We start from the raw sequence: 26,749 nt of genomic DNA, 5'->3' as shown, positions 1-26,749 counted from the left end.
TATTCAAAGTTTGTACCACCGTTCATGCGATATCATTATTAAAAAAAACAATTTAGGCTCTTTACTTTACATCTATATATTTATAGAGCTGATACAAAATCGTATGAATACTAATTTTAGATATGATTTATTTACGGAATATAAGCTGTGAAAACATAAAATAAATTAAGGATTGCAATTTTATTTCCGCATATAAATTTATTCAATTTGACAAAAAACTTTTATTAAAATAATCACTGCACAAATAGACACTTGAAGATAATTATAAAAATGTAAACATACTTAGCTTTAAGAGTTAACACTTTAGACGCTTTACATTTACTTAAAACATAATCATTTCAAGTTTTTATTACATTAAAGTACTTGCTAAATAAAAAATATATTAACGCGAGATGATTATTCAAAATTTTATAAACTTTGTTGAAATAGGCAGCAACAATATAGTTCGTTGTTGAAAAAAAAAATGCATATTGACTGAGAATTAATAGTTCAAAAAAAATCTATCAAAAGAAAGTTCTGACAGAAGCTTAGTTTCAAAGCAAATAAAAGTACTTAAAAAATTTATCAAAATAATATAAATTTCATTGCAAAAAAAGATAATGCACAGCGGTCAGAAAATGTCGTTTTACAGCTTATGTTGACGAATTCGCTCTTTGGAAATTTCAACTTTCGCTTCGTCAACTTCAATATTAGATCCGAAGAACAACTCACTATTTTCTTCAACAATTTCACTAATTTCCTGTGCAAATTTCGTTTTCAGGTACTTACCCACAAATGAAACAGCGAGTTCACTGTTAAGTCTCGTGGCTCTTTCGGGTTCTAACTCTCCTCTGAACGACAACTTCTTCGAAAGGTACTGGCTGCTCAAAAAGTACGGAGAGTCGGCTTGCGATTGGTGGACAGTGTCGCGAATGGTCACCATGGTTCGCTCAACGTGGTCCACCGTGGTATCTCCGTCCAGTCTTCGCTGCTGATTGAGATTGGCTGGCCAGTTGAAGCCGTTAGTGTTTATTAGCAACATCGGTACGGACTTGGTTAAGTTTTTGTAGATTTCGTCATCTAGAGGGTATCCCCACAGGTCCATAGCAACACCGACTTTGAACCTGTTGTCGCGTGACAACGTAGACGCAACTGTAGCGCCTCCCATTGAGTGGCCGACCATTGCTGACTTTTCTACGTCCAACTTTCCTGAAAATTCGCTCAAGTTAACACCTGATTCTATTGGGCTAAAACTTCCATCATTAATTTGGTGCAAAATGTCAAGAGCTTTGCTACAATCATCAGCTCTTTGCTTTACCTAGGAAAAAAACTATTTACAGAAGCTGTACTTGTAATTTTTTTTACGTAACAAACAACTTTTCTATTTATATTGTGTTTCATTTAAAACTACAATGTCTTTATAATTTTAATAAAAAACTTAGAATAAATTAAAACTTAAGCCAAAGACTAAAATTTTAAGCAAAATAGAATACTTACCTGTTTGTTTCTGACCTCTGACTCTTCTGGCTTTCCTTTGACTTGCAGATAGTCCACCCACGTTTTACTGCCATCTTGTTCTAGGTAGTAAGTGGCAGACGCCGTCTTGTCACAATGCTCCACTGCAGCTACTACCACCCCTTGAGACGCCAGTTCAGTGCAAAACGTTGTGTATATAAACCTGTTTTCAAACAAACTTCAATCAACTCTGTATACATCTGTCCTATCTTTTTTTACAAGACTTTTTATTTTATTTTTTTTTAGAGCATAGAGTTTTGAATTAGGGACAGCCTTTGAACTCTAATAAACTACATAACAATGTATAGTTGATAAAAAGATTGCACTTGCAATTTAGCAAAAATTTATACTATTAAACAACACTAAACTTTAGGTATTTAAAAATCTGGTCTTGCGGAGTTTGTGAGTAAACATCTTTTTGCCACTTTATATATTCAGTTTTAAAACGCTTTTTGATAAATTATCAGTTTATTCAGTATAATATAAAACTTCAATTATTTAAGTAGTTATCTGCAAGTTGGAAAATAATAATAACTTTGCTTATTTACAAAAGAAAAGGAAAACATAAAACAATCAATATAATATAAATAGGGTTTTAAAGATAAGACACCCACCAATAAAATTTTAATAAAAACTAACTAGATTTTTCCAAAAAAAAAAACTAGCTCGAGTTTTGCAAAAACAACTTTAAATTAGTCTTAGGCAGCCGTAGTTTTTCAATAAATAAAATTAACACAAGCTTGAGTGAATTGAAATGAAGATTTTATATTACTGATCATAACTAACCCAATGCTAAGACATTTCAGTGAGAATATCTTTTATCCATAAACATTTTATAAAACTTTTAAATCAAAATAATAAATGTCCATTTTTATGTGGCTTAAATTGAATGAAAACATTATTCTTTCTGTACAAGTTAATTAAACTAAACTTTATAAAATTTTAGAGATAAATAATACTGTAAAAAAAAATTCAACAAAAATGATGTCATTGACCTGAGATTGCATATAAGAATTCAGCTTATTTAACAAGGTCTTTTGATCAAATAAAAACTATTTTTAACCTTTTAATAACTACAGAAAAAAAGTTTGACTTTATTTTTGGTTAGTTAAAAAAATACTTCAACAAAAACTGACCGTAAAAGCTTAATAAGGTTTAGAAACAGTTTAAAAAATGCAATACCAATTTAAAACTCAAAAATACAAGTAATACAAAAGTAAACTAGAATAAAAGTAAAGTACATGAATTAAAAACTGAATTAATTAGATAAAATACAAAAACTTTTAGCAACAGTTACGAAAATAATAAAACTAACTAGATTTATTTTATCAAAATCTGATGATAGAAACAAAAAAATCCAATTGAAAATCAGTAACATGTTTTTTAAACTAATACTAAGTAGTATTACATACATTAGACTCTAAACTGCATTTTATGATCAATTTATAATACCTGTTTCCACCTAATCCATGTGAAAAAACAGCAACTGGGAGTTTTTCATTTTGAATAGGAGATGAATTTTTTGCTCCTTTGAAGTGTAATCCGCAAAACAGGAAATTCATCACATAATACAAGTAGGAATTACCTAAAATATGTAGACTGTAAGTAAAAAAAATGTTTTAACTATTAATCAGAATCAACTAATTTGAATGCTTTAGTTTATATTTATTTAAATTATAAATAATAAATTGGTTTTAAAATATCAATTTTTATTTAACAAATGGTTATTAGAAAATACCAACAAATATAATTTTTTTTTTTAATAACTAACCAGAAAAATTTGCTAGCCCTTGAAGGTAGTTTGATTCCTCAAAATATTTAAAGTCTTGCACAGGCTGAAGTGTTGGGTAGAATAATCTAAACATGGTTCTATTAACTCCATGTTTGTCTATAACATCAGTAAAACCTACTGAATACCTACCAGTAGGCTGGGGCAGAATTCTCATTTATTTATGTATTTATTTGTACCTAGATGTTTATATATATATTAAAAATCTTTAGTAAAAGGTAATGACTAATCTAATTTAACCTTAATTATAACATTTATTAGTCAATGAATATTAAAAATAAATTAAACTCATATAAAAAGATTGATAATTATTATTAACTAATTGAATTATTTAAGAACAAACTATTATCTTTTAAGAACTTATTTTGTTAGAAAAAAGTTTAGCTTAAAAAAGATAAGCATCTCGATTTAGGATTTCAACGTGAGAAGCTCTATAGGCAGCAACTATTTTACAAAAGTATTTATCTACTTTAAAAAATATATGTAAGTATTTAGTACTAGCTAAATGTGTTCTTATAAAAAATAATTATATATTTATGCATGTTTTATGCTTGGATACTAGTTAATAAGAACAAAAGATTTTTTGATTTTATTTTTTAGTTTATAAATTTAATTGAGAATCTTACAGAGGAATGTTATTATCTTCAATTTAAGTATTGTCGAACCTTAAATTCCTAATAATGTATGAAGTAATCTAAAATGTTAAGAACTAGTTTAAAAAAATTGTAAACAGTATAATTTCAAAAGAGGGAAAATAATGATTTATTACTTAAATAAATACAATTAACATACAGCAGCAACTAAATATTTTCAAGACCAAACTATTGATAAAGCAGCAATTGCGTAAAATGCAGTAGTACAAGTTAGTTGCAAAATATCAAAAAAAAAACGATAACACATAGTAGATTTATATTTATGCATGTATAAAAAAGTAATAATTTAATAAAGAATATTTTTTTTAAAATTAAGGCCATAGGGGTTTTAAACACTTTTTTTTATAAAATAACATTGACCTTTTTTGTAGCTCACATCATATACAATGAAAAAAGTTTAAACAAATTTACCAAATGTAGTCAGTTTAATAAAAATTTTTGAAATATAAAATAAGTATTTCTTTCTTTCATTTGTAACGCAATTAAACTCAAAACTTTAGGAAGTTTTGTTTTGTATTATAAGAAAAAAATATATTGTATAATGTAGAAAATACTCTATGATCAAAAGCAATAAACAAAATTGTTCTAAAAATCAATATAGCTTAACTAAAAATAATAAAAAAATCTTACATTAGTTATTAATTATCATAAAATTTAATTGAAAAAGTTTTAAAAAGATTGCTAAAAGCTGTAGAAGAAAATAGGTTTTTAATGAACTATTTTTATCTTTATTATTAACAACATTAGTTGGTCCTTCCATAAAGTCTGTGAGTTTTCCAAGTTTGTATCCTTATAACAAAAGTACTAGTTATAATTTTTAAAAAATGGTAAAAAGTAATTGGTAGTTGTGTTAAAGATATTTAATATGAGATCAATTTGTAAAAAAGGTTTATCACTTTATAACCTTTACTTTATTATATCTTAATTAATTTAACCAAGGTAAAATGGCTTGGTCAAAAACAGTTTTATTTCTTGTCCAGTGAAAATGGTTTACTCCATCAAATGTGTAAGTGTGTAATTTATTTTCTTTATCTAAAGTTTTAAGCCCAAAAACATCATCACTGTAAATTTTTAAGTTTCTCATTTCTACAACTGGAATTTCTTTTGTATAGTTTTTACAACTATCATCTACTGAATAAGTTCCCATTTGCGCTGACTGCCATGGAGTAATTACACCGTCTTGAGGGCCTCCAATCATTACAAAATTGTTCAACTTTATAAAGTTTGATTTCCATTGTGTCTTGAACTTATGTAGCTCTTTCTCACTAGTTGATTGATTGTTAAGGTTAGCCAAAAATGAGCTGTACTTTTGGTATTTTGCAAACTTGTGTGGATCTTTCCAATAACCAGCAATTGAACACAAGTATTGCATTTCCTCTGTGTAGAACAAATATGATGCTTCATTTTTAAGCCAAGGTGGAAGCCAATCGAGTACAGAAGTATCACCAAACTGGCCATTTAATGGAGATGAAAGAGCAACAAAGTTATTTACTTTTATATCAGTTTTTGTTTCGATAATTGCTCTTGCTATTATTCCTCCTTGGGAATAAGCAACTAGATTAATCCCATTTTCACTTTTATCAGATAACTTTTTAATAATTTCGAAGTAAGCATCTACTTGTTTCCAGAGATTTGTATAACTCTCTACATTTTCATAAATGGCTGGTACAATTACTTCTGTTGTTGGATGAACATTTAAAATGTTCTCTTTTAACTGGTTCATAGACCTAGCATTTGCATTTAATCCATGAATCAAAACCACTGGTTTATACTGGATTTCATCTTTTTTTTTGCAAAATATTAAAAAACAGAGAATATTTTCTAATAATTCTAACATTTAACTTATAACTCTTTACTTTAAACTAGAAAAAAAGGAATTGAAACTTAATAATTATATGTTTTACTTTAAAAAATTAAATGTGTAACTCAGAACACTTGCATTTTATGTTTTACTCCGCACTATTCTCAACAGAGAATAACATGGGTTAAAAACAACTTCTATAAATTGAAAAATAAAAATAATTTTTATTGTTTGAACTGGTTACTAAGTATGTATATAAAAATATGACAAAAATTAGTCATCATAATAAATAATTATAAAGCATATAGTTTTTCTTTTATAATTTTTTAGTACAGAGTAATACATTTAGTTAAATAAGTAAAAAGAACTTAGAATAACTTTTTCAAATTTTTATGATTAACTATAGTTTAAAATTAATTGAGTAATTAACAGTTTACTTTCTATGACTTTGGATGTCAGTTTTTTGTTTAATGCACTGAAAGAGCTTTTTGAGCAAAACTTAAAACTAATTAAATTTTTGAAAAAAATAAAAATATACTACTTCTTCTACTATGAAGTTGATACCTCTAGTTGTTAGGAGTAATTTCAATATTAACAATTAAACCATAGTATACTTTTATATAAAAATGTTAAATATATGTGTAAATCCAAGGCAATGCATGCAATATTTTCAGTAAATAGTCTTAAGTGGCTATAAATATGGTCTATGGTCTTCATCTTAACTTAATTTTAAAGTATGTGAAGAAATGCCTTAAAACTTAAAACAGCAGAAATATCTTTGAGAATTTCAATCTTTACTAATGTGTTTTGCTTTAAAAAAAAGATATATGTCAATTTTGATTATTTTTATACTAGTAATTAAATAAGATTCATCATAAATCGCTTTTATACTCTCTTATTTGTTGAAGCTAGTTGTTGTTAGTTTTATTGATTCCATATTTTCTTTCTAAACACAACTAAACAAAACAGTTTGTGTTAAAGGTGCCCACTATTTTTTTGTAAACTTCTTTTAGTTTTTGAAGTACAATTTTACTGTCCATTTTTAAAAGAAAATTGAGTTTAAGAAAACTGATGTATTTCGGTTTTCACTACTTGAGACAAAAAAACAACCTAATTGACTCTAAAGTGGCCTTGGTTTATTCAACTTTTTTCATCTTAATGCATTTAACACATTTTATTGTTCACTGCACAATAAAAAACTATTTAACTTAAAGCTTAATCTTTATTGTGTTTTTAGAAATTACTTCTCATAATTTAAAAAAATTAAGTAAAAGTCAGTGTAATCAGGTTTTATATTGCTAAAAAGAGCCATATCTAAAAAAATGATAATAAATCAAAATCTAAGGAAGTAAATTGTAGACTATGGTCAATACTTGCAGTAAAGTGTTAAAATAGTGCTGATAATTTTATCTAACTAAAATTTACTATTTGTTTAATTACAGAATATTTTATATAATATACAGAAAGTTTGTAGTATTTATGATGCCTAAATGAGTAGTCTGATGGCGTAGGGGTCCTAGTAACAGCTATGATAACTTTCTGAGTTGAAAGTTCAATATGAACCTAATCTCATATACAAAATAAAAACTATCATAAATGGTTGGTCAAAAAACTGTTAAATAAAGTTATCTAATAATATCTATTAATAATTAGATATTTATTTGAAACTAGAAAAAACAGTTATTTTCTCGTACTTCTCTATTTATTTATCTTTATAGATATTTTTTTAATTGCTAAACATTTTTACACACTTCCTATTCTTAAAACTACTATTGCAATACTTATAAGGAAATCAATGAAGTTGAATACAATGAAAAAAAGTTTGCCTATTTGTATAGCTTGTGACATCGTTGCCTGAATTTGAGTATGTCGTAAATCTAGCAGTTGTAAATGCTATAGCTTCATAAGTCCTGACCAACACGTTAATCTGTATCCAAGTAGTGTAAGGTTCGATAACCGAAAGGTTTTTTCCTACACTAGGTCATTGAACCAAATATTTTTGAGTGTTTTTTTTGTCCTTGCATAAAATATAAATTTTATTTCAGTTTTTATATTACATTACAACCTTTAAAAGTAATATCAAAATTCCATTGATTTATGTTTCTTTTTCTAAAAAACATATTTGAAGAAGGTTTTAATTACTTAATTTGTTGTAACTGACATATACGAAGTGCTGATTGAATTTAAAAACTTAAAAATTTAAAATATACCGTCAAGCGTCTTGCTTAGAAAGTTAGAGTGAAAAAGATGGAACCATTTCATTCAGTAGTTATGAGTTTAATTTGCTAAAGCTTCTTTTATAACAATCTGTTTTAAAAAATAGTCATGCGGAATTAAAAAACGAATTAAAGACAATAAGCTGTAGCTTTAATTAAGTGATTTACAACTATTTGCCTGCTAAGTTCAAATTTATAAGGCGAACTCAACCTGTAGTACGAACTAAATAAAATCCTTGTTTTTAATAGTACATCAAACTAAAATCTCTGCTGTTTATTATGTTTTTAAATGTGGTTTAGTATGGCTTTATCAAGATCTGTTTTTATTTTTTAGCCATACTACAATTTACTTATACTTTTTAGTACATAAGTTTATTTTGTTTTTTCTAGTTCTTAACGTCCTTTTAATTTTTGTTTATATTAAAAAGAACAACACACAAGAACTGTTTAGCTTGTATTTTATTTTTTAGGTAGAGTGGTGAAAATTATTTATTGTCTGTTTGGTGGTGGTTCAAACTGCAAACTCTAGCATTTACCTTTTTAAATAGTTTACATTATTTTTAATACTACCATACAAAACTAGATCAAAATTAAATTAATTGACTAAAAGCAAAGTTGAATACTTATAAATGCTTAATTTTTTTCTTTTTTAGTTCTAAAAAAAAGATACTTTTTTTAATTTTTTATTCAGAGTTGTGCAAATTGCAAACACCAAAAGCAAAATTTTGGTCTATAGTATGTTTGTTTTGTTAAAAACTAACTAAAGCAGAAGAAACAACTTTAATATTTTTACATTAAAACTTTAGAAAAATAGTTGTGAGTAAACTGTGCTCACTAGCTTTTGTTTATTTAATTACGATTTTTATTTTATTTACTTTTTTATTTGTTTTAAGTGAAAACTACTTTTAAAACCGTGATTTTTAGAGTACAAAAAGTTGAATTAAAAGCAAATCCAAGTTCTGGAGATTAAGCAAAAATATATAATACTGATTTTTAAAGCTAAAAAGTGAACTTCTAATCTAAGCACAGTGATGTAAATAGATAATTAATTTAAACTGGGCATTTGTTGTAAACTAAAGTCATTTTCAAGTAAATTATGTACGTTTATCTATCTTAGTTTAAAGGAGGTTCTTTCAAAAAATAAGTATATTTTACTTGTGGATATATACACCGCTAAAACACAAACTTTCATAACTAAGCTTTGAAAGTTTAAATGAGCACACATATTTTAGAGTGTTGTATAGTTTATTCAACGAAAACAAAAAAACGATAAAATTATTTGGTCCTAGGACCTGTGCACGAAAAATGTTTTGATATGGAGTCGCAAACCACGGATACTTTTTAACGACTTGTCCAGGACGTCTGTTGTAACTGTATATAGCTTATGAAAAAATTACAAATTAAAAAAAAAGTATGTATTATTTAAAATTCAAATGTGTATTTATTTCATATAATTTTAAAAAACTTTGATTTCCTGTATAGTACACTTATTTATTTCAAAGAACAACAATAAAAAAAGAATTATTTGATAAATAGTATCATAAAAATAGAGTATGCTTAGACTGGTTTCCTGTTTCCTGTGTGATCCCTGAAAAAGGATGAAAAAGAAAAAAAAAAGGAAGTTTTAATAATTTAACGAAAAAGTTGTTTAATTATATACTTTTACTTATTTTAATAGGTTTACTTGTGCTTTTTTATTTCCAAATTTAGAATGTTTAATAATAGAGTGTTCGAAAATTAAGTTAGCAACCAAAATTGCATAAAATAATGCAAAAACTTCTTATGACTGTTTGACATTTAAGCTGTGTTCGACTTAAAAAAACGGCTGATTAAATTTAAGTTTCTCTTTGATGTCATAAAAATTTTGCTTGTAAAAAGAAACTTATTAGTAATTTGTTATTTTTTGTTAACTATATATTCCAGTTTTACTTCTAATTACAAAGTTACTGTATTTGTACTATATTATTTTACTTGTAGAAAGTAAACTTATCTAAAAAACTATATCAACTATTTTTTTAAACATTGTAAGTTAAAACTTGGTTATATAAAGTTAGATTCTCGCATATATTTCAGCATGATAATTTCTACTACTTCTATTCTATCACAATTATTTTTACAGTACTTACTTTTTATTACAAATAATATCACTAAAATAATTGCTACAATTACATAAACTAGTACTAGCTTACTAATCTTCTATTTTGTTGTGGTTTCAAAATAAAATTTGCTTATTTAGAACTATTTGTTATTATAAACAAGTTTCTAAAATAGTGTAGGGTCCTCTCTAACAATTTCTTTTACATAAACCTTTTGATCTAACGATTGTTCAGTATATAATTAGTCTGTCCTGATCTTGAAGTGCTTTCAATTTTTTTTCTTAATGTTTAACAAACTCGACTAGTCTAAGTAATTTGATCTTATGTTTGTTTATCATTAAGTTAAGACTTTAAAGTTTTAAAAAAACTAATTGTTTACATGTTTAGTTTTCTCACAATACTCTTTCTACAACAATAAATACTTAGTTTTATTCTTTATGTTAGTTTATTTTGTACTTTATAAAGTACTTACTTAGAAAGTTATTTCTAAGTTTAATGTAACTTTGTGTTTGTAGTTAAACTTAATCAATCCTATAGTTCAAGAAAAGATGAATTCGGTTTTTTGCATTCAATTTAGACTAAAGTTCAATAGGTTAAATTTACCTTATAATTTGTAGTAATCTTGTTGAGACTGAAATAAGTTTCATTTACATTTATTTTCAAATTTATGTTTTTTTAAATCAAAAATTATTAACTAATAACCTAGCAATTATATACTAACAAAATATTACTAAATTTTCATAAAAAACGATATTTGAACAGCAACAACTTTTTAATTCATAACTACCGGATCAAGGATTCCGACCCTGATTTGAAAAAAAGATTTAGATCCAGTTAATTAAAAAGACTTTGCTTTTCGCGACCAGCTTCTTTCAGTTTTATACTTAGACTATTGTACATGTGCTTAGAATTTATATTATAGAAACCTTTACTGATCTTTAGCGCCTTTTAAATTTCTAAGTAATTAATTAAGGTTGTTGTTTTCGACAATTTAAGAATTTGTTTTTTATAAGCATTTTTTTAAAGAAAAATACATACATGAAATGAAAACAAATTTCGAAGATTTGTGTTGATAAAAAAGGGTATACTATCAAAAACCACCCGCGTTCATAACCCTCCCGATTTTTTTAATATATTTTCTGTATACATTAGTTTACTTCATATATTTTTGGCTTTTTTATATTTTTATTTTATCACTGTTACCCCTAACCCTTACCCTCGATCAGTAAGCGGTTCTCGAATTTGACTGGGTGGATTTTGATCGGGTGGATTTTGAACGCGGGTGGATTTTGATCGCAGGTGGATTTTGAACGTGTCCAAAAAAAGTTTTAAAAATGTTATTGAAGTTATGAAATGGTAAATTTTGTATAGTTACTGACTTTATGAGATAGAAAATAAAAATAAAGGTTTTAACATTTAAGTAAATAGTTTTTGAATTTATCATAGCTAAAGCGTACCCACATTTTATTATTAAATAGATTAATTTTTTTTTTTAAACTATTTTCACTACTAATAAACTAAAAAAAGTTAACATACACTCTAGATGTCATGTTATAAAAAAAGTATCTTTGTTATTTAAGTATTAGAAATATTAGAAGTATTAAGAAATATAAATTTAGTCAAACGAAACGGACTGACGAAAGTTTTAGTCAATGCAACTATTTGTAACATACAGGTGTTAAATGCATTACAGTTGAAAAAGTTAAATCTGGTTTCTGGCAGATAAGATTGTTATACTGACCTCATAATTAAGTTTTAACTATAAACTTAAACTTTTTTATTTTTTAATAAAACATACATATTTAGAGTTTTTGAGTTTTTTAAAGTCTTTACAATTTAATTTTAACTATTTGATCTTTTGTCTTTTACTAAAAAACTTAATTTTATGTTTCTAAACAATTGCTAAAAAGTTAACGTTCATCTTTTAATTTAAACTATTGAATATAAAAGTTTAATATTAAGCTAATCATAAAAATTTTTGATTAAATATCATAGTTTTCTAAAGCATTTAAACATTTAATTTATTTTCTTTTACATTATACAAAGTACAAATTTCAAGTTCATTCGTATAATAGCTTGAAACCATACCTAAAATCTAAACTGAGATTACGTATATATTGTTTTACTTTAAATTTTTTGTATGATATAAAGTTTTTCTAGTGTTTAAAATAAAGTAGTTTAATAAAAACACTGAGTTTTTTAAAACATGATATATGTATTAAACATATCTTACTAAACTAGTGGTATTATGATAACTAATTTTGTAAGTTTGTTTCTATTGACTCTACATAAAATTAAAAATATTTAGGATCCTAGTTTGAAAATAAACCTGGATCTGAATCTGGCCGGATTTTAAATGAATAAATATATTCTAGTTATTGTATCTGGTAGATCACTAATTTTACAATAAACTAATTATTCAACAATTCAATGAACTGCGATTGTTTTTTTTCGTTTATCACACCCGTGAAAAGCTTTTATAAATAGCTTCCGAGTCGACCATGGGTTTAATTGTTTAATATAAATTTTAGTTGTACTGAATCATAACGTAAAAACAATTTTTTTTTAATATAAAAAAACATTGTACAAATGAGTTCTTTTGCTTTTTAATCTTCTTACTTAAATTAAAGTTTGAAAAAATTATTTAAGATGTTGTTTATTTTTTTAAAGACCTTTAAAATATTTTTGATTAACCCAGGTAATGGTAAATACAAAACTTTTTTATTAAGTGGTTCTTTTGCAATAATAGTTTAATTTTTAACCTAAGATATTGTTTTCACAAAAAACTAATTTTAAAAAGTATTTAAAGTATTTTAAAACTCTAAAACGTAGGTAATAAACTTAAACATTTTATAAAAAAGTTAAATCAAGGGGTTCTTGTCCTAAAACAAGTATATTATAGTTTATTGAACAAAAAAAAAAGGCTCCAAATATTTGAGCCTACGACCGGGTGGCGAAAAACCTTTTGGTTATCGCGCCGCACTCCACGGATATCTTTTAGCGTCTTGTCTAAGACAAGTTTATAGAAAAACTTCAAGTATCGTTTGCCTTTTTAATGAACTTTAAACAATGAAAAATAAATCTTTAAACTTAAGAATAGACTTAGTTTAATATAATTTATTTTATATTACTGCAATTTACATTTAATTTAGTCATTTAAAGCTTAGACCGCTTAAGTAAAAAAACTAATGTTTAAAAGCTAACTCAAGAACGTTTAATTTTTAATTAGTTTAAAACTTTAAAAAGTATTAAAAGCCAACTAAAACTATTTAATTTACATTGTTTTTAACATAAATAAAAACCTAAGAATGTTATTGTATCAAAAATTTTTGTTTAAAAAATCTCCTAACGGTGCCCATTAAAATTATTTAAAAATAAATAATTTACACTTACTATTACGCGATAATATTTAATAGTTACAACGTTATTTTTTATTCTAGCTTGAAGTGCACATGTTTCAATTACCACTGAAGACCAAAGGTTTAGAGAGTTAGTAACTTATTTAAAATACAATTTTGAACAATGCATTTAAAAAATGCTTAGTTGAAAGTGAGTACATGTACGAACCAATGTGATTTTTTTTCAGTTGAGTTTATTGAACAACAAAAAAAGAGCTCAAAAATGTTGGTCTAAGGACCTGGTGTACAAAAAACATTGATACAGTTTGATGTCTTGTCCAGAAAGTATAAAGTTTATACAGATATCCAGAAAGTATAAAGTATCCGTGGTGTGCGACTCGATAACCGAAAGTTTCTTCGTGCATCAGCACCTAGGACCAAATATTTTGAGCGTCTTTATTTTGTTGCTTAAAAAACAAGATAATATATCAAAGATAAAACTATTATATGCTTTTTCAACTACTTAGGATAAGTATAACATGCATATAAGAAAATTATATACTAAAAAATACTAGTTGTATATAATTCATGTGGTGAGAAAACTCAATAACCTAATGTTTTTATATTTACAGTATAATCTAAACTTTTCTTCGATGACCAATGACCATCTTTGGTCATTGGTTCCTTTGTACACCAGGCCCTTAGACTAAACTTTTTGAGCGCTTTTTTTATCGCTAATTAACAATATATAAATATCTAAGAACACACTAAAAACTTGTTTTGATATATAAAGAGTAAATTAAGCTTAGGTTTTAGTTTACTCTTTTTAAATAAAGTCTAATTAATATCAGTTACTGAATTAAATTTTAATGTATTTAGCAACAAAAAACTTATTAACAATAAAGTAAAATATCCTCCGTCTACAAGTTAGAAAGTTCAAATACCTACGGTTTTTGCCTTAAAAGTAACCTTTTTTAATAAACATATTTGTGAAATAGCTTTACAGTTAATTTTTTATGACTGTTAATGTTTGTTATAAGTTATCTTAACAAGAACCTCCACATTTAGGACAACCATGTGACCGTATAAAGCAGCGGCTTCTTAACTTAAAATTTCACAGTACTTATTGAATGTAAAGTCACATGCATAGTAGACATGTAATTTGAAAATGTTAAAACAACCTTTTTTTTATTGACATAAAATAGTAAACGATTAACAGTAAAAAAAGAACAAATAGACTTTAAACAACTTTAATATAACAAACCTGTCTAGTAATTTTAGAATAAACTATAAACTATGTTACTTTAATCAAATGCAAACGTTTGAAAATATAACAATGAATTTTTTGGTTATAGATAATACAATTTGAATTTTTAATTCCAATTTACCGAATAAATTTCAGTTATCGGTAATAAACTTAAAATATAAAATATATAAGTATAGTTTTTAATCGCCTACAGTGCAGATTTAGAATTTAATATCTACTGCATCTAAACTTTTACAAATTAGAATACTCGGTTAAATTTGTAAAAATTATTACTAACAATGATATTTTCTAAAAACAGTTAGAAAATCTGTTTAGAATGCTTTCATAATAAAAAATTCCTTTACGCGTTAAAAAAAAAGCTCAAAAACAAGGGAAAACGAAGTTTCGCATATATTCAAAATCAGGTGTTTGCGTATCTTGAACAGTTTTTAAACAGTTTCTCGCTACAAACACGTTTTCTAAAAAAATAAATGACGGGTATAATTTTTATTAATTTTGCACAAAATAAAATACCAGGAAAATTATTATGCTCTGTAGTACTTCAAGTATAATCTATTACAAAAATATAATAATAGTAATTTATCCTTCAAAGTTTAGCTAAATTTAGCTTGTTTGTTCTTTGTAAAAGTACATGCTTGTTTCCAATGCGCTTCTTCTACTAACATTTTGTACACTTGGAATTATTAAAAAACCAGGAAAACCCTTATGCTCTGTAGTTTTCTGTGTACATATTTATGTTTATTATAATAAATAAAATATTATAATTTAAAGTTTAATTGATATTTACTTTTTTCTTTATTGTAGAAGTACATGCTTATTTCCAATGCGCTTTAATTATTACAAAAATTCTTTATTTGTAAAAAAAAACAGATTAGGACAATCCTTATACTTTGTAGTTTTCTAAGTACATATTTATAGTTATTACACAAACTAAAAAAAAATATGCCTTAAAATTTTGCTAAATTTAACTTGCTTGTTCTCTGTAAAAGTACACGCTTTACGTTTTGAGTGTCTTAATATTATAGTTTATTGAACGATTAAAAATATGCTCAAAATATTTAGTCCTACGACCTGGTGTACAAAGAACCTTTTGGTTATCGAGTCGCACACCACGGATATCTTTTAATGTCTTGTCCAGGACAGGCTAAAGTAAACATTTGAACATTTTATTTATTTATAATGTCGTTTGATTTTTTTTATTTTCCACCTTACTTAATTTTTTTGCACAATAAAAAATAAACTCAATGCACATTTGCATACTGTCAGAACAAGGATCTAAAGTTTTTTTTTAAAGTGTTACTAATATGACCGATAATTAAACTTTTATACGTAAATTTTGTGATAAAAGCTTTTGTCTAAATAGTTGATATACTTTAAATAGTCTTTAAGACTAAGTCTAAACTCAATGTTTCTCATTAGGTCTAGTAGTTTTTATTTATCTAGTAATTGTTCAATTTATACTTAATAAACTTAAGTGACGAAGGCCGATTCATTAAAGTTTTATGTTTATTTAGAATAAATGAATTAAGTCGTAACAACTTTAATTTACCATTTAGTTTGTTTTTTTCAAGTTCTTAGTTGAAATTATCAAATCATATTTTTTTTTGCATTAAGTCAAATTGTAATATGTTGAAAGTTCTTATACAATATATTGAAAGTTAAATACATCTGTATACATCAGTAGCTAAGAAATTTATCACGTACAGTATAAGTTACAATGACATATTTAGTATTAGAAGCATAATTGTTAGAATAATCTTATAGTTTTATATTCTAGCAGTAATCAGTTAGATGAAATTAGAACCACTAGTTAAAAGGTATACTTGTGAAAAAGAATCATTTATTTATATATTTTCTGAAACGTAAGCTTATAACTATGACTTTTTTTAAGCCTCTTACATTACTTGTATTAGGGCAACATTTATTGTTAAGTAAAAATATAGTCATTTACATAACGTAAAACAAGTTTTTGCGTTATAAAAAGTTCTTTTTATTTTGAAGCTTAATTTTTACAAAATTGCAACAATTTTTTATAGACTGTAAACTACTACTGTTTTATTAAATAAATATTTACTAATACGACGAAAGTAAAGAATAATGTTAAAACTAATAATGTTTATTAAAGTAAAGAATAAGTTTAGTTAATTTAAGTGATAAATAGTATAGTGTGCCTCAGTAGTACGTGCCCAAGTATACTTTTTAAACTGCAGCAAATAATGTTGCAAAAATAAAAGTAAACAATTGCAGCTGTTTATCCCTAATAAGTCTGAAAAGCGCTTTAAATGGACTTTGTTATATTTTTAGCTTGTAATTTCATAACTATTAATTTAATTGTAAACAGTCACTGCACAGTACTTATCAAACACAAACAACCGCAGCAATTAGGTAATTAGCAGTGTGCAAACAATAATCTCCAAGTATAAAACCTGCACCATTTCTCAAAATGTTCATAATTTGTTTGACTAGCTATTGTGCTCTTTAATATAAAAGTAACTATTAAGTTAAGCAATAAGATTACTATAGCTTAAAATGAAATTTGTGTTGCTTTGTTCAAAAATCTTATGTAAAAATAAAGCTTTAATAGTTAGTTAGTTTAATCAAATTTTTATAATAAAAGTGCTGTATCAAAACATTTTTCGTTGATAAATCTGTGTAACTTTTTGCACAAAAACATGAACACTGTTTGTGCTTTCTTGAAAAGTATAAATAATGTTATATTTTTCTAGTAGAAAATAAAATAGTTATTATAGATTTTAAAAAGTATTTTTAGTAATATATAAGATGTATGAAAATAAATGTTTTGCTACTTAGTTAAAAACTACCTAATAACTCAAGAAAATATATAAGGTATCCTAAATTGTTTTGGTTTTAGATAAAATAAGTCAAATATTGTTTTGAATTAAGAATTCTGTGTCTAACTTATTTAAATTTTAAGCTATACAAATAACTTGTTTTGTAAAAATTAGTTAAAACACTTCTTAAATGAGCTTAACTTTAAGGTGTTAAATAGTAAAAAATAAAAACAAAAATGACTGACGCATTTGTTGGATCTTGGGTTCAGGAATCAAAAGACGGATATGACGCTTTTATGAAGGGTGTTGGTTAGTTTTTTTCCAACTGTTAAGTAATGCAAATGATTTTAGAGTTTTCTGTATTTTTTTCTAGTTTATGAAATTAATCTTAATAAATTTATAATTTAAACAGGACTTCCCGACGATGTGATTGAAAAAAACAGAAACGTGAAAGTTGAGACAATCATCAAAAAAGACGGTGATGCTTTCGTAGTTACAAGAGTCCGCCCCGACAAAACTCTTGAAAACAAATTGGTACTGGGAAAAGAAAATGATGTTGAAACTATGCTTGGAAAAAATATTAAGGTTTGTTAAACAAACTGTATATTCCTTAAAAAAAAGTAATTATAAGTACTACAACTTGGCACCAGTTATACTGAGTATCTATAATAATTTTGTTTTTAATGTTAGTAAATTTATAAAACTGTCAATTCATCAAACAAAATTGTAAAAAAGTAATATTTTGTAGCGAAAAATGTACACATTGTTTTGTTTACATAATTATGACGTCACAGGTCATGGTAACAATGGAAGGAAGTAAGGTCGTCGGAACCGCCCCAACATACAAGGCTGAGATGTGGGTTGAAGGAGGTAAAATGAAGGAGTCAGTCACTGTTGCTGGAAACACAATCAATGTTACTTACGCCAAGAAATAAACTAACACTTTTTCTATACCCTTTCGTTTATTTATCGTTTATTATCAATAAAAACTTGAAAAGAACCTTGGTTATAAAGCTTTTGTTTCTAAAATAATTTTGAAAGTTTTTTTGTTGAAAACTATTTATAAATTAATTAAAATGTTACTAAATAAAATAAAAAGATTTTATTGTTAATGTATAATAAATTTTACTTTGTTTTTAAACCTGTGTTTACCATTAGGGTTAATTAGTTTATTACTTAACAAATACATTGGTGGTACCGTTTCAGTTAAAATTTAAAGGACACGCGAAAATATTAATTTAGTATAAACTTAAACAATAACTTTGTTAGAAGGGCTCTAACTTTAGAGTTTTTACAAAAAATTAGTTTATCTAAACTTTTACAATAATAACCTACAACAAACTTAAAAAAAAAGTATTGTTAGCTATGCTTAAAAACCTATTTAATGTAATATTATAAAGTCTATTATTTTACAATATTAAACTGTCAAAAAAAGTAAGTTTCTGATACTTTTAAAATATTTTAAAACCTTTTTTAGCAATTTTGAAATGTAATTAGATGTAAAAGTAATCATTATTTAAAATACTACTTATACTTTTGCCTTTTAAATGTAATACAATTTTATACTTACAATAAAAAACTGATTTACAGCTATTTAAAATTTAGAGAAAGTTTTTTTTCATAAAAAGTAGCAAGTTTAGATATATCGATTTAAAAGTTATATAAAAAATTGATGTTTACATTTTATTTAATTATATTATTATACGTTTCCTCAACGGTAGTGCTGTAATGCTTTTCAAAATACTTTTGACCTATACCTAATTTTAGCTTACTGATTAAAATTTAAAACATTTAATTATATCAATTTGACAAAACTGACTATATCAAATTTTAAAAAGGCTATACACTTTTAAACATAAACTCCTTATAACACAATTTTTATTTGCAATTGTTTGAAAATTTATCATATCTATAAGAGCTTTTATAACTATGAATTAATTTATACTCTACTGTAAAGTTAAAATTTTTTTTTTGTATTTTAGAATGTTTTAAACTAAATATAGAATAGTCCATTTGCATTGAAAACCTGTAGTAGATGGACAAGTAAGAACTATAAAATGGTAGTTTGAATAAGATAAAAATGAAGACTAAACACTTTTACAAATAAATATATGGCGACCTGAAACTGTAGCGCATATAATTTCTAAAAGCTTCAAAAGACTTGATGATGTTTGTTCAGTAAATTCGTACACAATTTGAATTTAAAACACAGATTTTTTAACTATACATATCACTGTTACATTTCTACTTTTACTTATTTGACATTTTTTAAACGTACGGATTACGCATAGAATTGGTTAACTATGTAAGTTTTGGTTTTTTATATAACTATTAAAAACAAAAACCTTAAAATATATATCTTTAAATAAAAAACATTTTCTTAATAATCATAGTTTAAAGAACATATGTTAACGGCTAACTTTCGATAAATTAAAGAGTAGAATCTCACTGAAAACATTGTAATATTTTTGTTAAAAACTTATACCAATGTTTTACATCCGAATTTATTAAAAAAGTTGAGGATGTCTGCTGAATTCCAAACTTAAGATATCTTTAAACTGAAATCAAAATAAATGTAGTAACAGCTTTACCAATTTTAACATTTGCGTAAATACAGTTCGTTATTTCATTAAGTATTAAAAACTTTGTAGAAAAGCTAATAATGTGTTTATGAAAAATTATCACTCATTTTTTTACGATTTAGATTAAATAAACTGCATTTAAAAAGTCCGTTATGCTTTATTTTGGTTCTAAATTGAGTTTTTAATAAGTATAAAAAAGAAAAAAATACGTTAATATGTGTTTATATTCTTAAAGAATAAAATGAAATGTAAACAAAATTTTTTTGAATCAAGTTTTTAATTTATTTTACATTATATTGTGCAAACTTTTTATTCACTACAAAATTGTTTAATTATGATTAATTTGATGTACTTTATTATAAATTAACATAATTAAACACAAAGTTTAAATTAAAACTTATTTTATCTTATCAACAAGCAAACAAAATGGAGTTTGCTATATAAACACTGAGCAAGCCATAAAAGTGTATACAGTTTTATGTAGAATATGCAAACAAATTATAAAACAAATATATTACGAGCAGACACTAAGGGTTACTGACCCTTCGTTTATTTAAACTTGTCATGGAAAATTTTTTAAAAGTTTTTGACAAAGTCTTTAGTATTATAAATTTCTCAAAATACTTTAAGTCATGAAACAAATGTGTTTCTTAAATATTACTTTCTTTAACTAGAAATTTATATTGTAATTGTGCTGCAAAAATATTTTATATAATTTAAAAACTATTATATTATATTATAAATATTTTATCAAGTTACAAAGTATTCTTCCTACAAAAATTTTTGTTTTTAACTATCAAGAGTAATTAATGAAATTGTTATATAATTTATTTTACTCGGTTAAATAAAAATTAACAACATTTAATAATGCTCAATGATCAAATTTTTCGTGCAAATAAATTTTAATGAGTTATTTCAACCTTTATAAAAAATTTAGTTCAAGTTTTATAAAAACCGAAATGTTAACAGTTAATGTTAATGAATTACAGAATATTAAACAAAAACCAATGCTAAAATGTTTCTGTAATACTAAAAGTAAGATTTTTGCCTTATTAACAGATATTTAGTCATGCATTTTAATATCGATTGTTTATAGAAAATGAAACAGACTTATTTTAAGATTTTAATATATAACTGACTATGTTTCTTATATAAACGAAGTTCTTTAAAAACTTATAAATTAATTTATTTCAAATTCACAAAAAAGGTTCAAAATTGTTTAAATAGAGGTTTGGTTCAGGGTTTCATGAACTAGGCGAGACTCCACTTTTCGAGCGATTTTAGATATCAGGTAATTAAAAATAAAAGAGTAAGTAGGTAATTAACTAATAAAGAGGCGATATGTTATAGAAAGGGGCGATTATTATTTAAGTGTCTGCTAGGGAGCAATTATTAGTATAAATTTTAAAACCCTAGTTTAGAACTGCTAATTTAATTTTATAATCAGTTAAAAAAGATCAGTTTAGGTTTTTTACTTATTTGAAACTTTTTTAATATAAGTAGATTCAAAATAAGAGTATGGAAGTTATTTTGACTTTAGTGTTTTACTTTAATGACAGAATTGCTAAAATTATTTATTACTAAAACTATAAATAGTTTTAGTTCCTAGAAGATAGAGTTTACTTTATACAGAAAAGAATTAAAAATAATTTATGTTGTATAATAAAAAAGCTTATTTATAAAAAGTACTGATTGATTAAAACTAATTGAACTTGAAAAACTTTATAATCATAGATTATTGTTACCCAGTAAATCTAAATTAAATTTTTTTTGTCAACTCTAAAATTGATAATTCTATTACTTCACATACAACAGGCATGTAGCTTGGTACGTTTCTGCAAATCAGATGTTTTATTTTTTGGCAGATGCGTAACATTCCAATCAAATAATAAAGTAAGAGCAAAACTTTACTTAATAAAAATTACAAACGGTAGTGTTTGATTGGTGAGGAGTTTTTGTATAATTAATCACTTAAGATAATTTTAAGGATTCCATCATACCAATTCGATCATCATACCACAAGCTTTTGGTATACTAATGATCGAATTGGTATGATCAAATCTTTATGTTAACTTGACCTTATCTCACGGCATAAGAAAGTACAGGCTTAGGCTCGTAAACTTTCGCCGATGTTTTCTTTAAGATAATTACAACATAAAAGTTGTTAAACTTTTACATTTATTTAATTTCATTTCTCAAATTAACAACTTATTACCGAAGAAATACTTTTACAGCTGAAACAACTTTCACTCACAACAAAGTTTAATCATAGCTTCGGAAAAATACATCTAACCAAAATATTCTTAAATGAGTATTAAAGACCTTGATACTTTTAATAACTTTAAACTATCTCTTGCATTTAGATTTGTTATAACCTTATAGATAAAAAATTATTACTTTTAATGTAGCGTTTGGCAACGATATAAGTCGACAGCTAGATGTGAAAAAAATAGTTTTTACAGGCCGGAGACTTTATTATACAATTCATTTCTACAATAAACTAGTTCTGTATGTTTTTTTGTTGATTTAGGTTAAGTTTTAAGTAAAACGGTAAGTTTTACATAAAACTTTACTTCACTCTTCATTTTAGATCCCAAAGTATCTAGTGAAAGTTTCGAAATTTGGTTCAGCGGGACTGAATTACATGCTCGCGAGCAGCGGTTTTACCTTCAGCAGGCCGGAGTCCACATGGTTATTGTAAACGTTGGCTAACCGGTCGTTTTCACTCCGCAGGTCATACATTGCCCAGCCATAATCTAATGTATCGTTCTTTTTGTACAAATAAATTTTTATTTATATAGTTTTTTTGTGATAGTAAAACTTATTCTTCAATAACTGTTTAAAAATATATGTTTAAATAAGTCTCGGATGTTACAAACATAAAAACCAACAATTTTATATGAAAAAAAGCCATTAGACCTATAAGACTATAACCAGTCGCAAACTAGTAACTGTATATATTTATGTAAAACTTTTTATCTGCCAAGATAATCTAAAAAGCAAATTTTACTATTAACTCATTTAATCATTCAATGAAAAACTAAGTTAAAATTTTTAGTAGTTTTTTTAAAAGCTAGTGTAATAAATTTTATTTTTTTTCGAAATAAAGCACTAATAATATATAAACTTTAGAAAGTTATTATGTATAATTACTTAAGTACTAAGTCTTTTGTAATAGTTTTAAAGTGTTTTTTGAATCGTTTAGTTGCAACTATATTTTTTTACACACCATGCCAGTTTTGCAATAAAATACATATATGTAAAAAAACCAAAGTAAACTTTCTAGAAAAATATTTTAGTTATCGATAATAAACTGCAAAATGTTGTAAATTTCAGTTTTAGTTCATACTTAAAATAAAAAATTTTTAAAGTAAAATTTGCCATCTATAGGTCAAAAGTAGACTTCAACAGTTTAAGTTCATAAATTACTTTTTACAACGTAAAGTTGGCAGTTTACAAAATTGGTAGCAATACTCGGTTGTAAAATTTATATTGCTTCTTTTTCAGCAATATTTTATTGTTTTATTTTACTGCCAAACGAACTTTGTGTAGATGTAAAAATATTTAGAAATAAAGTTTAAAGGTAGTTTGATCAAGAAAAGGGTTGTAGTATATACAAGTTTAGTTTTTTTTTTTGCTTAAATACTTAGAATAATGGCAGACGCTTTCATCGGAAAGTTTGAAATTGAATCTAAAGAAAATTTTGAAGAGTTTATGAAAAACTTAGGTAAAATAAGAGAAAGTTTTGTTATATCTTTTTTTTTGTGATTTAGAGTCTCTTAATACAATTAATTGTAGCAGATGTGTGAAGTTTCAGCTTAAAAAAAAGTTATGTTTAAGTTTAAACTTTTTTTTTGTTATATTATCAAAAAACTATAGATACTTAAACTTATTTCGTAAGGTATTACAGAATTCAAAATGTTAATAGTTTCATAACACATTATCTTAAAGGTACTTTATTATTAAAATAGGATTAAGCTCATTTATCAAATACTTTTTTCTTAAAAAAAAAACTTATAGGAGTTCCGGATGAGTTTATTGAGTCAGCGTCAAGTATAAAAGTAACGACAATTATTTGTAAGGAAGGTAATGGTTATACTGTTTCAAGGATTAGACCTAACTCAACTGTTACCAACAAAATTATTCTCGGGTCACTATGTGAACTGGACACGGTAAACGGTGATAAAATAAAGGTAACTACTTTAAATTTTTAATTGTATACTAATATTAAGTGCATAATGTCTAAAATTAAAAAAAATAATAACGTTTTTTTGATAGGATATCACAGGATGTAGATTAAATACTTTTGTTTTTGATTAAAACAAACTTATTTTCATTGTTTTTTTACATAAAACTTTGATATTAAGATTTAGCTTTATCTATTAATCATTGAAAATTAAAAGTATATTAGAAAATAGACAATTAGATATCAAGAAATGTAAATTTCAAATCAGGTCTATTAATTTAGGTTACACCAGTTTTGAAAGAAAACAAGATATTTGCACAAGGTGAAGGTGGTGATTACAGCTTACTTATGGAAATGACTGCAGATGGAAAACTAAAGGAAACAATCAATTTTAGTGGATATTGTATGAGTAGAATATCAAAAAAGATTTAAATTAATCTGTTACGTTTTATTGAAAAGCTATAAAAAAATTTTGAAAGTGTGTGCTTCTAAAATCCATTACAAGTGTATATATACTTTTAAAAAGTACGTTAAACTTTCTTTAATATAATAAATTTTTTATAAAGCTACTTGAAATATATCCTTAATTTTAAAGTGTAACCTTTTAACTTGCTAGGTTACCTTCTTTTTCGTGTTTTTTTCACTATTAAATAAAATTATATGCCTAAGCTCCTAATGTTTTATTTTGTACCGCCTAAAAAGAAGGGCTGGTAAACCAATAAAATTTCCCGAAACTAACTTTCTGTACATTAAAAAACGAAAAAATAAGTTGCTAAAACGCCACAAACATTCAACGTAAAAAAATCTCAATTTTTATGAGCTTTTTCCATAAAATGCTTCAATATAAAACACGTTTAGTTAGTGATATTTATCTTGTAGTTCTTTTTTTATAGTTATAAAACTAAAAAACTTTGCTTAATGATTATAAAGTATTTACATGTACTTAAGTATTTTTGATACAATTTAATGCTTCAAACTTTTCTAATACTTCTTATATAGAGAAAATTGATAAAAAAATAGAAAATATTTAAAAGTATCAAATTATTTTATTACTATTAGCTTATATCACTGATATTTACATTACGTTATAGTACTAAAAAGAGATTATTTATTTATAAATCAATAACTACATTTTTGTTAGCTCCAAAAACAAAATTTATCTTTACTGACATTTAAAATTTTTACTAAACAGTTAGAACTTTCTAAATAGTATTCACGTTAAGCAATTAGTTATATCAAAACAACGCGTTTTGATCAAATTAAAATAGTTTTTGATTTTACGGTAATCAACTATTTTTATTCAAAATAATAAAGAATTTTGTTTGTATGCATATATGTTTTATTTTATAAATATGAATAGAAAACAGTCGTTTTTTATAAAAGTAAAAAAATCTTTTTTTTATCCTCATAATTATTCCTTCTTTGAAACTCTGCTCATAGTATGTCCATTGAAAGTTACTTGCTCCTTTAACTTTCCTCCTGACATTTCCATGACAACAAGATATTTCTCACCTTTTGATTCTAGCTTGTCGCCATTCATTGTAGTAGTACACTAAAATTTTACTCAAATGTTTATAAACGATCATAAAAGTAAATTTATTTTTTTACAATATTGATATTAACATTTTTATTATTATAGGAGGTGATATGTTACAATAAACAAGAAATTTTATTTTAGAAATTTACGATCTTGGGGTGCATACATGAACGTATAGCACTAAATTACTCTACTTATTTAAACTAACAATTTAAAGTATAACAAAAAATTAAAAAAGTAAAACGACTTGAACCGTTTAAAAAGCTCACCTTAATTTTATCACCCTTGATTGTGTCAAGTTCACATTCTTGTCCGAGCACAATTTTGTTTGAAATTGTTTTTTGAGGTCTGATCCTGCTGATGATGTAGCCATCACCGTCTTTTTTGATCTCTGTCACCACCTTGACGTTTCTTGACATTTCTATGTACTCATCTGGTATTCCTGTTTTTGTTTTGTTTTTGTTGTTTAAAACTTTTTTTAGCCAATATTCAATTTACTACAAAAGTTTTTGTATTACATTGAAAGATGTTTTAAGCAGATAAACTAACCTACAGCTTTCATGAAACCGTCATAGTTTTCCTTGGATTCAACAACAAATCTACCAATGAATGCGTCAGCCATTTCTGTTTAGATCTACAAAAACATTTTGTATAAAAAAAAAGAAAAAATTACCACAGCATTTTTAAGTGCATAAAAAAAATTTGGTCTGTATAGAAACATTTAGTAATACTTTATAAAACTTTTTATCATATTATAAACTTGTTTACATGACTATTCAATTTACAAAAATTCAGTTTAAAATGTTTAAAAAAAGGCTACATCTATAAAATATAATATATTAGAAAAAACACAAAAAATTGTCATTTAGGTATTATTGTTATATTAATGTTAAAAATGATACAATTATAAAACAAAAAAATTAATAACTACTAAAACTTACTGTATAATATTATTTTATAGTACTTATTATATATTCTACGATATACTATTAAGTTTT

General features: G+C 25.1%; 4 protein-coding genes and 1 pseudogene across 5 annotated transcripts; 2 read left to right on the top strand and 3 right to left on the bottom strand.

Annotated features, from left to right (window-relative positions):
• Positions 1–26: 26 nt before the first annotated feature.
• Positions 27–3,457, bottom strand: LOC145835283 (platelet-activating factor acetylhydrolase-like). Its single transcript, XM_082942855.1, has 4 exons — positions 3,266–3,457; positions 2,947–3,079; positions 1,477–1,657; positions 27–1,297 (listed from the first exon to the last, which is right to left on the bottom strand). Exons 1-4 carry the CDS (start codon positions 3,438–3,440, stop codon positions 626–628), a joined length of 1,161 nt encoding a protein of 386 aa, XP_082798981.1. The 5' UTR covers positions 3,441–3,457; the 3' UTR covers positions 27–625.
• A 1,092-nt stretch (positions 3,458–4,549) lies between these two features.
• LOC145834394 (lysosomal thioesterase PPT2-B-like) lies at positions 4,550–5,791 on the bottom strand. The gene has a single exon (XM_082941811.1). It carries the CDS (start codon positions 5,771–5,773, stop codon positions 4,862–4,864), a length of 912 nt encoding a protein of 303 aa, XP_082797937.1. The 5' UTR covers positions 5,774–5,791; the 3' UTR covers positions 4,550–4,861.
• An 11,891-nt stretch (positions 5,792–17,682) lies between these two features.
• On the top strand, positions 17,683–18,381 carry LOC145833357 (fatty acid-binding protein, liver pseudogene; annotated as a pseudogene). The gene is made up of 3 exons (XR_014369755.1): positions 17,683–17,755; positions 17,859–18,031; positions 18,241–18,381. The product of XR_014369755.1 is annotated as a fatty acid-binding protein, liver pseudogene (transcript).
• A 5,301-nt stretch (positions 18,382–23,682) lies between these two features.
• LOC145833355 (gastrotropin-like) lies at positions 23,683–24,646 on the top strand. The gene is made up of 3 exons (XM_082940536.1): positions 23,683–23,755; positions 24,049–24,221; positions 24,497–24,646. The coding sequence occupies exons 1-3, from the start codon at positions 23,683–23,685 to the stop codon at positions 24,644–24,646; spliced, it is 396 nt and encodes a 131-aa protein (XP_082796662.1).
• Positions 24,647–25,625: 979 nt separating this feature from the next.
• Positions 25,626–26,373, bottom strand: LOC145833354 (fatty acid-binding protein, liver-like). The gene is made up of 3 exons (XM_082940535.1): positions 26,301–26,373; positions 26,021–26,193; positions 25,626–25,766 (listed from the first exon to the last, which is right to left on the bottom strand). Exons 1-3 carry the CDS (start codon positions 26,371–26,373, stop codon positions 25,626–25,628), a joined length of 387 nt encoding a protein of 128 aa, XP_082796661.1.
• Positions 26,374–26,749: the final 376 nt, after the last annotated feature.

The sequence above is a fragment of the Thalia democratica genome, chromosome 4, assembly GCF_965202585.1.
Source record: "Thalia democratica chromosome 4, ktThaDemo2.hap1.1, whole genome shotgun sequence".
NCBI classification, from domain to species: Eukaryota; Metazoa; Chordata; class Thaliacea; order Salpida; family Salpidae; genus Thalia; species Thalia democratica.
The sequence above is the reverse complement of the archived record's forward strand: the minus strand, read 5'-3'. Positions and strand labels throughout refer to the sequence as shown.

What these genes read in the sequence shown, in the direction of transcription:
- LOC145835283 (XM_082942855.1), bottom strand. Translation starts at nt 3,440, where the DNA reads ATGAGAATTCTGCCCCAGCCTACTGGTAGGTATTCAGTAGGTTTTACT. An exon ending in CATGGATTAGGTGGAAACAG is followed by an intron (nt 1,658 to 2,946) that starts GTATTATAAATT and finishes GTTTGAAAACAG; the next exon opens with GTTTATATACACAACGTTTT. An exon ending in CAGAGGTCAGAAACAAACAG is followed by an intron (nt 1,298 to 1,476) that starts GTAAGTATTCTA and finishes TTTTTTTCCTAG; the next exon opens with GTAAAGCAAAGAGCTGATGA.
- LOC145834394 (XM_082941811.1), bottom strand. Translation starts at nt 5,773, where the DNA reads ATGTTAGAATTATTAGAAAATATTCTCTGTTTTTTAATATTTTGCAAA.
- LOC145833355 (XM_082940536.1), top strand. Translation starts at nt 23,683, where the DNA reads ATGGCAGACGCTTTCATCGGAAAGTTTGAAATTGAATCTAAAGAAAAT. An exon ending in AGAGTTTATGAAAAACTTAG is followed by an intron (nt 23,756 to 24,048) that starts GTAAAATAAGAG and finishes AAAAACTTATAG; the next exon opens with GAGTTCCGGATGAGTTTATT. An exon ending in TAAACGGTGATAAAATAAAG is followed by an intron (nt 24,222 to 24,496) that starts GTAACTACTTTA and finishes CTATTAATTTAG; the next exon opens with GTTACACCAGTTTTGAAAGA.
- LOC145833354 (XM_082940535.1), bottom strand. Translation starts at nt 26,373, where the DNA reads ATGGCTGACGCATTCATTGGTAGATTTGTTGTTGAATCCAAGGAAAAC. An exon ending in CGGTTTCATGAAAGCTGTAG is followed by an intron (nt 26,194 to 26,300) that starts GTTAGTTTATCT and finishes AAACAAAAACAG; the next exon opens with GAATACCAGATGAGTACATA. An exon ending in TCAAGGGTGATAAAATTAAG is followed by an intron (nt 25,767 to 26,020) that starts GTGAGCTTTTTA and finishes GTAAAATTTTAG; the next exon opens with TGTACTACTACAATGAATGG.